Raw genomic sequence first — 15,016 nt, 5'->3', positions numbered from 1 at the left:
ATTGCTCATTTTTTTTTTATCTCCATTTCCCCCTTTTTATGCACTTTCTCACTGCAAATGGTATGCCCCATGGGTCCAGGAGGAAAGCTTACTTTATGACTTACCCTAAGTAAGAGAATTAATATACAACTCTTATGTTCAATAAGATTTTTGCAGTGAAAAAGACATAATTTACGAGCTTGTCTTAATAGATGTAATATGACAATTGCACCAGTTGAGATCCCAAGTGGCCAGACTAGTTGTGGTTCATGTTCAGTATGCACGCATGTATTAGAACTACAGGTATTCATACATCTGAACTTAAAGTACCCATATAGGTTACCGGGACATTTCATGTGCCATTCTGAGAAAGTTGTGTATGCGATTATATGTCCATGTAACTATATATATTTTGGACAGACTAAGAGGATGATTAAATTATGAGTTATTGTAATAATTCTCGGAAAGAAAATGCCTCTTTAGTAGACCATTGGGCGTACAAATCACATTCAGTTGATGATTTAAAGTTTTTTGTAATTTGTCAAGTTACCTTAAATTTTGGGGGGGATATATCGCAAAAGTGACTAGACTGGAACAATGATTTATTTTTTCATGTCATACAGTTAGTCCTAAGGGGATGAATAGTCAAATTGGAAGGTCACCCTTTCTATGATAGGCATGATTAAGGAGTGATGTGTATGGCGCCATTACCTCCTTTTCCTCCTGCTACACGCGGCGACCGAAGACCTGCGCGACCGGCGCCGGAGCCCCACCGGGGGAAGGTCAGGTCAGTGCTCGGCCTCCCCACCCGGGGGACCCCAACGCCAGCCGCGCGCGCCGAGGCCCAATCCGGCGGACACCACGAGGTAAAGCGCTAAGGCCCGCCCAAATCAGAAACTTACCAGCCAACCAGAGAAAGCCCGACAGGGCTTTAAATCCCGACTGCAGGCGCCATTACCTCCTTTTCCTCCTGCTACACGCGGCGACCGAAGACCTGCGCGACCGGCGCCGGAGCCCCACCGGGGGAAGGTCAGGTCAGTGCTCGGCCTCCCCACCCGGGGGACCCCAACGCCAGCCGCGCGCGCCGAGGCCCAATCCGGCGGACACCACGAGGTAAAGCGCTAAGGCCCGCCCAAATCAGAAACTTACCAGCCAACCAGAGAAAGCCCGACAGGGCTTTAAATCCCGACTGCAGGCGCCATTACCTCCTTTTCCTCCTGCTACACGCGGCGACCGAAGACCTGCGCGACCGGCGCCGGAGCCCCACCGGGGGAAGGTCAGGTCAGTGCTCGGCCTCCCCACCCGGGGGACCCCAACGCCAGCCGCGTGCGCCGAGGCCCAATCCGGCGGACACCACGAGGGTAAAGCGCTAAGGCCCGCCCAAATCAGAAACTTACCAGCCAACCAGAGAAAGCCCGACAGGGCTTTAAATCCCGACTGCAGGCGCCATTACCTCCTTTTCCTCCTGCTACACGCGGCGACCGAAGACCTGCGCGACCGGCGCCGGAGCCCCACCGGGGGAAGGTCAGGTCAGTGCTCGGCCTCCCCACCCGGGGGACCCCAACGCCAGCCGCGCGCGCCGAGGCCCAATCCGGCGGACACCACGAGGTAAAGCGCTAAGGCCCGCCCAAATCAGAAACTTACCAGCCAACCAGAGAAAGCCCGACAGGGCTTTAAATCCCGACTGCAGGCGCCATTACCTCCTTTTCCTCCTGCTACACGCGGCGACCGAAGACCTGCGCGACCGGCGCCGGAGCCCCACCGGGGGAAGGTCAGGTCAGTGCTCGGCCTCCCCACCCGGGGGACCCCAACGCCAGCCGCGCGCGCCGAGGCCCAATCCGGCGGACACCACGAGGTAAAGCGCTAAGGCCCGCCCAAATCAGAAACTTACCAGCCAACCAGAGAAAGCCCGACAGGGCTTTAAATCCCGACTGCAGGCGCCATTACCTCCTTTTCCTCCTGCTACACGCGGCGACCGAAGACCTGCGCGACCGGCGCCGGAGCCCCACCGGGGGAAGGTCAGGTCAGTGCTCGGCCTCCCCACCCGGGGGACCCCAACGCCAGCCGCGCGCGCCGAGGCCCAATCCGGCGGACACCACGAGGTAAAGCGCTAAGGCCCGCCCAAATCAGAAACTTACCAGCCAACCAGAGAAAGCCCGACAGGGCTTTAAATCCCGACTGCAGGCGCCATTACCTCCTTTTCCTCCTGCTACACGCGGCGACCGAAGACCTGCGCGACCGGCGCCGGAGCCCCACCGGGGGAAGGTCAGGTCAGTGCTCGGCCTCCCCACCCGGGGGACCCCAACGCCAGCCGCGCGCGCCGAGGCCCAATCCGGCGGACACAACTCGACGAAAAGATATAAAAAGACAAACTAAAAGATTAAAAAAGCAGGGACACACGCTAAGACCCGCCCATAAATAATATAGCTAGCCAACCAGTTAAAGCTCAGCAGAGCTTTAAATCCCACCCAGCTAGGCGTCGCGCGCCGTGCGTCGCACGCCGAAGGAGCACGACAAAGGGGCTTGCCCCTTTGTGTGCCCCTTCGTGTGAACCTGAGCACAACAAGAAACCACCTATGCTAAACGACTCTGCCACACAACCCAGCCTACACTACAGAAGCACGCTACATCAACGTTATCCAATCCATTTGTCCAGCGACCTCATTCTCCAGGGCCCATACACATAACAGCCTTTCCAACACTCACAAGCTGCTCCAGCATGTAATCAGACTCTCCAGCATTCATCCAGCCTCTCCAGCCTCTCCAGCATTCATCCAGCATTCTCCAGCACTCATCCAGCCTCCAGCCTCTCCAGCATTCTCCAGCACTCATCCAGCCTCCAGCCTCTCCAGCATTCTCCAGCACTCATCCAGCCTCCAGCCTCTCCAGCATTCATCCAGCATTCTCCAGCACTCATCCAGCCTCCAGCCTCTCCAGCATTCATCCAGCATTCTCCAGCACTCATCCAGCCTCCAGCCTCTCCAGCATTCATCCAGCATTCTCCAGCACTCATCCAGCCTCCAGCCTCTCCAGCATTCACCCAGCCTCCAGCCTCTCCAGCATTCACCCAGCCTCTCCAGCATTCACCCAGCCTCTCCAGCCTCTCCAGCATTCATCCGGCCTCTCCAGCCACTCCAGCATTCATCCAGCCTCTCCAGCATTCAGTCAGCCTCTCCAGCATTCAGTCAGCATTTTCCAGCATTCAGTCCAGCATTCAGTCAACCTCACCAATACTTAGCCCAGCATCTTCAATATCGAAACATTGCTCCCAACCAACTGAACCACAACAATGCACCTCTGCACCATACCCAAAATCTGGCATAACCTCAGAAAGCACACAAAACCTGCAATTCATCACATCGCACGACAACAAAGGCTTTTACCAATAATGATATCACCTATAACACAAATCTTAGGACTCTCTTTATTTACATTAACTCTATTCAATGCTCAGTCTCTTTCCAAAAAAATGGACATCCTCAGTGACTATCTCATAGAAGTCAACCCAGATATCTGTGCAATTACAGAGACATGGCTAAAACACACAGATACTGTACTTACAAATCAACTGCCCATTCAATCTTATGACTTATTTTCTGTCCCCAGACCCAAAAAAAGAGGTGGGGGACTCCTCCTTGCAGCAAAAAAAGGACTTAATATAACTTTACAACTTACCAACGCCTCCACCAAACTAGAATTCTCCCTCTTTAACTCGGATCAAATCCAAATAGCCTTAGTCTACGCCCCACCAGGTACCCTAGAACTGGATCCCTCCCCACTGATCGAACTTATAGCTAAACACATAAACACTGAAAAACCTGCTATAATCCTCGGAGACTTTAATTTACATGTAGACGCTACTCCACAATCTATCAACTGCCAAACCTTTCTTTCCTCACTCAACCACTTGGGCTTCGCTCAAATTATCAACAGTCCCACCCACAAGGCAGGCCACACTTTGGACCTCATCTTTATTAACGAACTCTTCAACATTTACACCAACCCCACTTGTTTACCAGTTCCATGGTCAGACCACAGAGTCATCCACACAACCCTTAGGATCAACAAACCTCCACCTCAAATCACTACCAAATCCACCATCCAATTCAGGAAACCTTGCTCTCTAGACATACTCAGTGAAAAGATGTCCGAAGCTTTAAATCAACTTGACCTCACAGACGCAACAACTGCTACCACCTCTTGGATCAATATTAACAATAAAATTGCAGATAAAATCTGCCCAACCACAACTAAAACCATACAACCTACATTAGACAATAGAAAACCTTGGTTTACAGCCGAACTTAAATCCCTCAAACAATCTCTTAGAAAAAAAGAGCAAAGCTGGAGAAAAAACTCATCCACTTCGACACAAACCATCTACAAATCCCACCTCAACTCCTACAGGAATACTATCCTTAGAACAAAGAAAGAATTCTATGCAAAAAAAATACACAACTTCATTTTCGACTCAAAGGCCCTTTTTTCTTACGTCTCCTCTCTAACCAAACCATCTCCTCTCACGATCCCAGACCACCAAGCGCTCAACAAAGCTAACGAGCTAGCCAACTACTTCAAGACAAAAATCACTAACCTTACCCATTCAATTACATCCAATAGCCCCACCTTAACACACCATCTAACAACAGTGCCGCAACAAAACACAAGCTTGGACTCATTCGAGCTCACTTCTTCACTGGAGATCGAAAATACACTCAAAAAACTAAAACCATCCTCACACCCATCAGACCCATTACCAACAAATCTCCTCATTGCCATACCAAACACCATCTCAAAACCAATAGCAGAAATTATCAACACATCCCTGTCTCAAGGCTCAGTTCCTAACCAGTTAAAATTGGCAATCCTGAAACCGTTACTGAAGAAACCAAATGCTTCTCCATCAGACCCAGCTAACTTCCGACCGATTGCAAACTTACCACTCATCGCCAAACTGATGGAAAAAATTGTCAACAAGCAACTGTCAGAATATCTGGAAGATCATAACATTCTATCCCCAGCTCAATATGGCTTCCGAAAACGACTAAACACCGAATCTCTCTTATTATCGCTCACTGATACCATCCTCGTGAACCTGGAGAAAAAACAATCTTACCTGCTGGTTCTACTTGATCTTTCTGCGGCGTTTGATACAGTAAAACATACTACACTTATAGACCAACTAACTAATATAGGGATCAAAGGCACAGCTCTCAAATGGTTTCACTCCTTCCTAAGCAACAGATTCTACAAAGTAAGGATAAACAACAAAGAATCGCATCCAATCCTTACAGAGCAAGGAGTCCCACAAGGATCCTCACTTTCTCCCACCCTATTCAATATCTACCTCCTCCCTCTCTGCCACCTACTCTCAAACCTCAAGCTTACCCATTACCTCTATGCAGACGACATTCAAATCCTTCTCCCGATTACAGAATCCCTTCAAAAAACCATCACTTACTGGAACGAATGCCTACAGCCCATTAAGGAATTACTCTCAAGCCTCAACCTAGTATTGAATGCCAATAAAACCGAAATGCTCATTGTCTCTCAGGATCCTCTCACAATCTCCTCTAGCTTCTCTCTACCAAACGCTAATAACATGTTCTCACCGGACGTCAGAAACCTTGGAGCATGGCTTGACAATCATCTTAACCTAAAAAAGTTCGTAAACAATACCACGAAGGACTGCTTTTACAAACTGCAAGTCCTCAAAAAACTTAAACCCCTCCTTTATTTCTCCGACTTCAGGCTAGTACTTCAATCCATAATATTATCAAAGCTCGACTATTGCAACTCCCTGCTACTAGGTCTACCCAACAACACGATCAAACCATTACAGATGGTACAGAATTCTGCTGCCAGAATTCTAACAAGCACTAACAAAAAAGATCACATCACCCCAATCCTTAGTAATCTACACTGGCTTCCCATTAAACAAAGGATACTCTATAAGGTACTCACAATCATCCACAAAGCGACAAACAAAATAGCTCCCATCACGTTAAGCTTTCAACTCCAACCGCACACATCTTCCAGACCTATCAGAAGCGCTTACAAAGGATCACTGCATGCCCAACAAGTAAAATCATCTCTGAGCAAAAGAGCGCTATCCTTAGCAGGCCCCCACCAGTGGAACATGCTCCCCCCAAATCTAAGACTTGAACCCAATCATCAAGAGTTCAAAAAAGGCTAAAGACTCTTCTTTTCCAACAAGCCTTCCCAGACTCACAACTCTACCAAGACGGAAAGTCTTCCAAATAAGAAGTATCCCCTAATTATGGTCACCATACCAAATCCTACCTTCAGGTCTCTGCAAATAAGAAGTATCCTCTTCAAATCCTCTGCAAATCCTCTGCAAATCCTCTTCAAATCCTCTTCAAATCCTCTGCAAATAAGAAGTATCCTCTTCCAAATAAGAAGTATCCCCTAATTATGGTCACCATACCAAGTCCTACCTTCAGGTCTCTGCAACTGGACAACAATCTTTGAGTTCTAAAAATTAATCTTATTTATATTTTCCTCTGCAACTGGACTACAATTTCTAAGTTCAAAATTCATTTTATCTTATTATTTATATTTGGCATGGTTAATATGTCACTATATCCAAGTTAAATATTTAAATTATACAGTTTATATTACATAATTTATTAATTACAAGTAAAACTATTCTATATTATTTATTATCATTATGTTAAATTGTCATCCAGTTATAATGTTCCATATGTACCCACTGTTCTATGTAAAGCCCCCTTATCTCTGTTGGGCAGTTTATCGTTATATGTAAACCGGAGTGATTTATAGTCTCTATAAGAACCTCGGTATATAAAATTAAAAATAAATAAATAAATAAATATGGGACATTTATTGAATTTCAGTTATTCAATTATTTCATTCTTGTTAGATTAGATAGTATGAATGCAGTATTACATTCAACCATTGACGTGAGATGAGCATGTAGGCGTTGTTGTGAAGAGGGAAGGTAGGATTTAAGTTGTCTGTATAAGCTAGAGGCATTTCATATATGTATCACTTTGCATATGTCCACTGTAATGAAACAAAGGCTTCACACAGGCAGAAGCAGCCTGAAGACACAGGATAGTTAAGTTATCCAGAAGACAGAGGGAGCTCTAAAGAGAGTTCCAGGGTAACACTGCCTTAAGGCAGAAAGAAAAAGGGGTAGATTTTTAAAGACGCACGCGCGCCATATGCTTGCAGGACTTGGGCGCGCATGGGCGTGCGTATTTTATAACATGTGCGTGTGGCTGCGCCCGTTACAAAAAACGAGGTGTGCACGCACATGTGCGGAGGATTTTGTAATCCGCATGCACATGTGCGTGCGGCGCGCACAAGGAGGAGTAGAGAATTGCAATTTACGTGTGGCGACGCATCGAGGCCTTCCCCAGTTTCCTCCCAGTCTGCTCCAATTAAGGAGCGGACTGGGAGGGAACTTCCCTACCCTAACCTCCCTTCCGCTTCCCCTCTCCACCCCACCCCCTAAACCCTTTCTCCTACCTGTCTTTTTTTAAATTTTGTTGCTTACTGCTCCAACGGAGCCGTAGCAACTTTGTGTGCACCTTCCAATCCTTCCCCAGTACAGCAGCAAATGGCCACTGTACCGGCAGCCTCCAGCCCCATCCCTTCCCGCCCCTTTAACTGGGACCGGCACTCGGCGCACAACGGGGGTATGTATGTGGCCCAGGCCCCATTGAAGATGTGCACGGCACGGCCACAAGGCCCGGCCATGTGCGTAACCCCCATTTTTTGCGCGCAGGGGGATTTAAATGTGACTGTCAGTGAACAAGAGTTAGCTAGGGGACTGTAAAGCCAGAGGGAACAGAAAGCATGGGGCTGCTAGGAAATGTATGTAACTGCCCTTTTTCTTAGGGGGTCACTTTCAAAGGCCACAGAGATAGGGATTGATGCTGCTGCATCCCCGCAAATGGTCACCAGTCCTCCAGGGATCACCAGGTAAGGACCACAGAGTCTCTGGGAGGCCCAGGGGAGACTTATCAACCTAAACAAAGTCCAATGTCCACACCTGAGATTGGTAATAAATGGTAGAAATTATTGTACATTCAAAACGATTCCAGGTCTTAAAAACAACTCTAGAAGAAACTTACTGGATATAGTAAAAAAAAAAAAAAAAAAAATTCAATAAGGACACACACTCTCTTCCTCCAATAGCTTCTTCAGAAAAAAGGGAACAACAACCAGCTCTCAGCCCCAAGGCATTAGGACAGATTCTTCTGACAGAAACAATATTAAAATACTCTTCACATGAGCCTCCTCAGCAAGGTTTTTCTCCCCCCTTGGCTTCGGGGCCTCTGCCCCTCTGATTGCTTACAGTGATCTTGTATCAACTGTGGATTCAATCAACTCTCTCTCAGTCCTTCACCCCTCGAACCTCCTCCACATCTCCTCCCAAGTTGCCTGTATAGGGATCTAATATAGATTTTACCCCAACCCATCCTCTTAGGAGAAATGAACCTCCTACTATACATAACCCCTATCTACTCCATTCCAGTACTCCAAACATTAAATGATACTTCACCTAATCCCCCTTCAGCTCCTCCTCAACAAGAAAAATACTTGCACATTATAAGAACTCTGCAAACACAGAGTTTATTGTTATCTGGATTACTTTAGAGAAGGACCCTCTAGCAAGACTCTATAGTTATCTAGGTAAGGCTACATATAGTTCGGAAATCTTTGGCAGAGAACCAACAAGGATGAAGATATCAGCCACAGAAGGTGTGGTAATAATTGTGAGACACAGCTGAGGCTAATTACAGAGCTACTGCAAAGGATCAGTGTGCCTCTTAATGACGAGAACACTATCTTTCAGGGAGAGCCAGGCAGGGAGCCACGGCTTGCTCATACCCAGACTTCAGTTAGGGATTTTGAATCTGCAAAGGTACAGTTGGGACATAGGTTCCACGAAGCCCTGGGGAATTGGGATGGCCTGCAAGTGACTATCAATGTATCCCATTGGGGTGATCCTGCTAGTGTCTCAGGACAGGAACTGAAAACTTTAAATGTGAAAACTGATGTATGGAATAAAGTTGCTTTTTACTGCAAATGATTGGCTCTGAGATGTGTGTTACAGAGAACTATCATAGGTCATGGAGGTCCCAGGTTCAGACTTGTGACACCACATTAAATTTCATCTGCCATTTAAATGCCCAACTCCCCTCCCCCAGCCTTGCAAGGTCCTCTTGCAATTCCTCTCAGTTAATTCATCAATAACAATTTGGAATAAGTTTGTGTTATCTGTGGATTTGATCCCCTCACTCATCTCCCTTTTCCAGTACAGGCAGCAGCATATTACATTAATCTTTGTTGCAGCTAAAGCTTCTGCTGTGACATTACAGTGGGGTCTCCATCAATCAGATTTTTATGAATTGCAAATACAGAGAATGCTGCAGGAAAGATAGCTCTTGTATGAGCAGTAACTTTATTTAGGACACTACACTTCATTCAACAGGAAAAACAGCAAGGTCAGCAGCCTCATTTACAAATGAACACAAAGAGGACAATTTTCAAAGCAGTTTACCTGGGTAGATTGCCCTGTTAGATCATTGTTGCTCTCACATTGGCTCAAAACACACCTGGGCTGTCACGGTGCATGCACTTTTAGCTGCAGTTAAAAAAGGTGTTCCTAGGAATGTGTTGGCTTGGAGAAAACATAGTACAGGTACATTTGGATTTTCAAACATAAGTGTACTATTTTGCCCCACCCACCCACACAAATACTGGGTGCAAACGTATATGCACAGTTAATTACCTACAAGGTGCATGTATGCAAAAGTGCACGCATCCCTTGTAACACTACAGACTATTCAGTATTCCCCCAAAATGTCCATGTATGCATTAAAGACATTGTTCTGTAGAATTATACAATAGGTACATATGTACAGTATATTTATATTGGGAAACATTAAAAAGAGACATCAGTCCTGTCAGCATCAGTACAGTAGCCATTCTGTTGGGAGTCACCAGACTAAAACTGCCCATGTAATGCTGTCCTTCAGTCTTTGGTTGTCAGTTTTTTCTCAGGTGGGGCTGTAAGATGGATCCTTTTCAGATAACACACTTACAAGTAACACAACTCTACTTTCCATGTCTCATATTCGTGCTTTTCACATTCCAAGGTTTACTGAAAGAGAATGCATGAGGGACAAATGTTCCTGCATCATAATCAACAGTCCAAGGTTTTACTGGAGAGGAACTGCATCAGAAACACACTTTCTTGTAATGCAGTTTTCAGATCTCACTCTTCAAGTATTTCATCTGTTGTTTCTCCCATGGTCAGCCCTCCATCACTGCTCTCAGACACGCTTCCGCGGTGTGAAGCACTGCAGAGGGGCACCATTCTGGGGACCAAAATCTGCAATCACGCTCACATGCAGGAGCTGCATGGTCAATGGTCTCCTCATCTTCTGGTAAAATCCATTAGCAGCATAATGTGATTTCTGAGAATGCTTCTGGAGACCCTTCTTCCCGTGGATGTGAACTAGCAAGAAAAGATCCCACTGTTTGCGGAGTTTCTGCTTTTACCTGTGAGGCACAGAAAACAGAGGCATTTAAGCCTGAATTCCATTTTTTCTTGGTGGTTCCAATTCACAACACCAAAATGAGTTCGTCAGCTGTTCAAACATCAATTATATGGGCAATAATGACTAATGTGGTTTCATCAGAAACCAAGAATTGAAAGGGCATAAAGATTTCCTCCCTCAAAGAAGTCTGTCCAGGAAAAGCCTGACACACACTGGTGAGGTATTGTAAGGATATGAGAAGGAGGGATGTACTGCTGCTGTCCCTGTTCTGTGGTGAGGCAGTGTGTAGGAGGAAGGTCTGCACTGTTGCTGCCTATGCTGGTGGTTGAAGCAACATATGCGAAGGATGCTTGCACTCCTGCCAACAGTGTTGTACCTGTTCTGTGCTGGAGCAGGGTGTGAGGAGAGCTTGCGCTGTGCTGCTGCCTATACTGTACCTGCTATGTGGTGGAACAGCATGCGTGAAGGATGCTGCGCCACTGACCCATGCTGTAACCCATCCTCTGGTGGGGCAGTATGAGTACTTTGAAGCGCTAGTATCACTGACTAGTTTATCAGTATACAGAAGATAAATGAATGCTTCTTAGTACCCACCCTGTTTACCAATCTATTTCTATCCCTCTGTAACATCAGTAAGACTTGCCAGGAATATGCAATGCAACACAGCTTTGGTGTCATCCGCAACACATGGCACTCACCATCACCCAGTCCCATTATCAACGATGACAACTTATGTTGCACCAGTCCTTTCTGTGCTCAGCTTTCCTTTGCTTTACCTATGTTTCGAGATCTCGACCATTTTTATGTCATTGCCCCAGACTCTTTTCTGCTTTCCTGTCTTGTTTTTGCCCTCTAACTTGCCATCTAATTCTAGGTTAGCTAATCTGCCCCCCACAGCGTCTGAATACATGTTCAGCAAATCTCATTTTCCTTTTGATCACATCTTCTGCAAGGGTTCTGCCACCTGCTATCATCTCATGCACCCTTTCGTTTGAGATAATGTCCTTCCAGCTAATCTTCACAATTCTAGAGTGGCACATTTCAAGAGCCTGCATTTTCTTAGATCTCACTACATGAGGTCCATATTCAAAGGAGCTTGTCCAAGTAACTTTTCAGTTATCTGGACAAACATTTTGGACATTTCCTCCCTTCACAGGTGACATTTTGCCCATGGAAAATTTAGCTGGATAAAAAGAGGGAGGGAAATTCCAGGGGGCAAGGCTGAAGTTTAGCTAGGTAGCGCTGATATCGAGTGCTACGCTGCTAAGCTTACTCAGGTAAATCTGGCTGGAGAAAACGCTGGCCTAAAGATATCTGGGTAAAGTTACTCCCCACGCTGCTGAATATGAATCTTTCTGTGTTTAATTTCCATATTGTACCACTGCAAAGATGTATGCACTCACAGGTCTATGCAGTAAAGTGCAGCCGCGTTTACCCCGCTCCTACCCGCATTCTACTCACTTTCCGGCCGCGTTAGCCCTTCCTGCGATCCCGAATCCCCTTTAACCTACTCCTACCGCGTCCTAAAATCCCCGGGAACCCCCTTCCGCACGCGGCATGTATATTGCATGCAACGAGCGAATTAGCTATTCCCTAGCATCCCGTAACCCGCGCCCCGACTATCGCTATCTTTCCCTGCCGTTTTGTCGCGCGTTTAACCTGCTAACTTACTGTCTACCCTTACCCCTGCGGTAGAGGGGTAAGGGTAGGCGGCAAGCTTTCCCCCAGCTCCCGCTCACCTGCCCCGGCCGCGATCATGGGTGCCGGTCTCCGGGGCAGCCCCAGTCCTCTCCCCTCCTCCCGAAGCAAAAAAAAAAAAAGCGAAAAAAACGTTGCAGCCCCCTCCGATGTCCGGTGGGGGCTGCAAAAGTAAGTCGCTTCAGCCACTTCATACTGCCAGCCCTTCTTCTTCCCTCCTCTCGGAGCAAGGCTGCTTTTCGCGCCCTGCTTCGGGAGGAGGGAAAGAAGAGACACTGACAGTGTGAAGCGGCGAAGCAACTTACTTTTTGCAGCCCCCATCGGACCTCTCCTGCCTCCCGCTGCGCGACTTACTTTTTTTTGCAGCCCTCCGGCCATCAGCAGGAACGGATCGTGGCTCCCCTGCCTCCCGGCGAAGATGGACGCCTGCACGGGGAAAGCGGCCCCTGTGTGTGCAATTGGCCGCTCAAGACATGACATCACATGTGATGGCCGGAGGGCTGCAAAAAAAAAGTAAGTCACGCAGCGGGAGGCAGGAGAGGTCCGATGGGGGCTGCAACAAGTAAGTTGCTTCGCCGCTTCACACTGTCAGTGTCTCTTCTTCCCTCCTCCCGAAGCAGGGCGCGAAAAGCAGCCTTGCTCCGGGAGGAGGGAAGAAGAGACACTGACAGTGTGAAGCGGCGAAGCAACTTACTTTTTGCAGGCGTCCATCTTCGCGAGCAGCTGGAGGCAGGAGAGGTCATCCGATGTCCGGAGGGGGGTGCAAAAAGTAAGTCGATTCGCCACTTCGTACTGCCAGTCCCCTTCTCCCCTCCTCCCGGAGCAAGGCTGCTTTTCGCGCCCAGCTTCGGGAGGAGGGGAGGGGGGACTGCAGTCCCGACTTCCTGTATCTGTCATTTCAAATGACATTTGAAACGACAGATACCAGCGAGGCGTGAAGCGTTAGGCCCGCGCACCCAGGATACTGTATAGGCGCTCTATCCAGTAAATGGGTTGCGCGGGCCTAACGCTTCACGGACCCTTCTTAGACGCGGTTTACATTTGCATGAAATTATAGTTCAGGATCGAGCGGTAGGTGAGCTGCACTGTGTGTGCGGCAACTGTGGGTGCGCCGGGCACTAATGCAGCTCTTCCCACCGCTCGGTACTGGATAGACCTGTCAGTAACTTCTTCGTAGCAATATGTTGGATTTTCTTCAAAGATAACTTCAGGGCTACCTTTTATTGGAATGACAAATTGTACATGGTTTAACAAAGTAATACACTCCCCCCTTCCCTCACAATCTATCCTTTTCACCTCAGTCTCCATGTCTGGTAGCATCCTTCAAAACCCCCTCCCTCCTACACTAAGATTTCACAGTTTGTATATATATCAGGGACTGTGTCATTGGGAGTAATCTGCACAGAGCAACAGTTACAACCCTTAACAGAATGCATGGCGGTAACCTGCACAGAGCAGCCGTTTCTATCCTAAGCAACCTGCTGGACAGACTGGATAGAACATTGGGGCTGTATTTGCCATCAAGAACTATGTTACCATTTACTTCTGTTTTTTGGATAATCATTATCATGATCTGTGATTGCAATGCAATAAATCCCACTCCTACACAAACACCCAGATTATGGCCTATGTTTGGGGTTTTTGTCCCATCTGTAATGTACAACTTAATACTGATTCCTACCTCTCCATTGACAAAACAATACAAGGCTGCAACAACAAAGCCCTGAAAAAGAAAGACAGAGTGAACATTAGATTTAAAGAATGACATCACACATAATGCATGGGTCAGTCTGATAATATTCCACATGCAGTAACTTGTGACTCTGGCCTGCCTCCTAGAGGTTTAGGAGAACTGAATGAAACTGCATAAGGAATTTCACAATGAAAAATTAGCAGTAATGTATTAAATTGATAGGAAGTATGTAAGACCAATTGATATCTGTTCTTTTGACACATTGAGCAGAATAAAGAGTGTACAGCTTTCTTTTATCCCTTGCAACCTCCAAAGCCAAAGGGATTGTGTGGTTTTCAAGTTTGAAATGCTGCAGGCCCACTTGCAGGCCTGTGGGTACAAGCATGTGTGCAGTGGTGATTTTCTGCCAGGTCATAAGCCTGGAAGCTTTTTCCAATGTGCTTCCTTTTTCCCACTGGGAAAAAGTGAAGGTGGAGGTTGCTGCTGGACTTGACCTGGTACCTTTTTTTTTTACATTTAGAACATTGCTACTGCACATGTACATTTGATTTTAATGGCATGTGCACTATGTTGCCCCCTTAACCACCACACAAATAGGAGGTGCAAAGTATGCAGCTGATTTTCAAAGGGAAAAATACCCAGGAAAATAGACTGCAAAGTACCTTGCAAACAGGAAGGTTATTCAAAATTAACAAAGGATATCTATATGTAGTCCCTTACTTTGGTGCTTAGGGCCAAAATGATGCTGGGTCACAGCACCAATCCTTTCAACCTCTGGGCGTGGATTCTTTGAGTGGGAAGAGAGACTGAACTTCCAAAGCTCAAGATGCACAGGGGGATATAGTTTCTTTTCCACTTGCATTCTCTCTCTCTCTCACTCCCACAGGTGTACTCACTGTTAGATGAATTCTCCTATCCACCAGTCTCTGTTCCTACTACCCAAAAGACTCAAAGGACACTGAGTGGGGTTCCAAAACTACTTTACTATAATCATATCTTCAAAGTGAATCCCCAGAATCTTCTCAGTTAATCCTGAGAGCCAAGATACTGCTGTCCCTTTTTGTATGGGTAACAGGGAAACCTCCTC

The 15,016-nt window shown here is 46.9% G+C and overlaps 1 protein-coding gene across 1 annotated transcript in view; it reads right to left on the bottom strand.

Moving 5' to 3' along the window:
* Positions 1 to 8,246: 8,246 nt before the first annotated feature.
* Positions 8,247 to 15,016, bottom strand: part of GLP2R (glucagon like peptide 2 receptor) — a 226,302-nt gene continuing 219,532 nt past the window's right edge. Inside the window, exons 12-13 of the mRNA XM_029600258.1 lie at positions 13,918 to 13,959; positions 8,247 to 10,539 (exon numbers count right to left, since the gene is read on the bottom strand). Coding sequence (XP_029456118.1) covers positions 10,435 to 10,539; positions 13,918 to 13,959 — 147 coding nt within the window. The 3' untranslated portion in view covers positions 8,247 to 10,434. The remainder of the gene's footprint in view (positions 10,540 to 13,917; positions 13,960 to 15,016) is intronic.

This window comes from Rhinatrema bivittatum, chromosome 4 (assembly GCF_901001135.1).
Source record: "Rhinatrema bivittatum chromosome 4, aRhiBiv1.1, whole genome shotgun sequence".
Taxonomy (NCBI): domain Eukaryota; kingdom Metazoa; phylum Chordata; class Amphibia; order Gymnophiona; family Rhinatrematidae; genus Rhinatrema; species Rhinatrema bivittatum.
The sequence above is the reverse complement of the archived record's forward strand: the minus strand, read 5'-3'. Positions and strand labels throughout refer to the sequence as shown.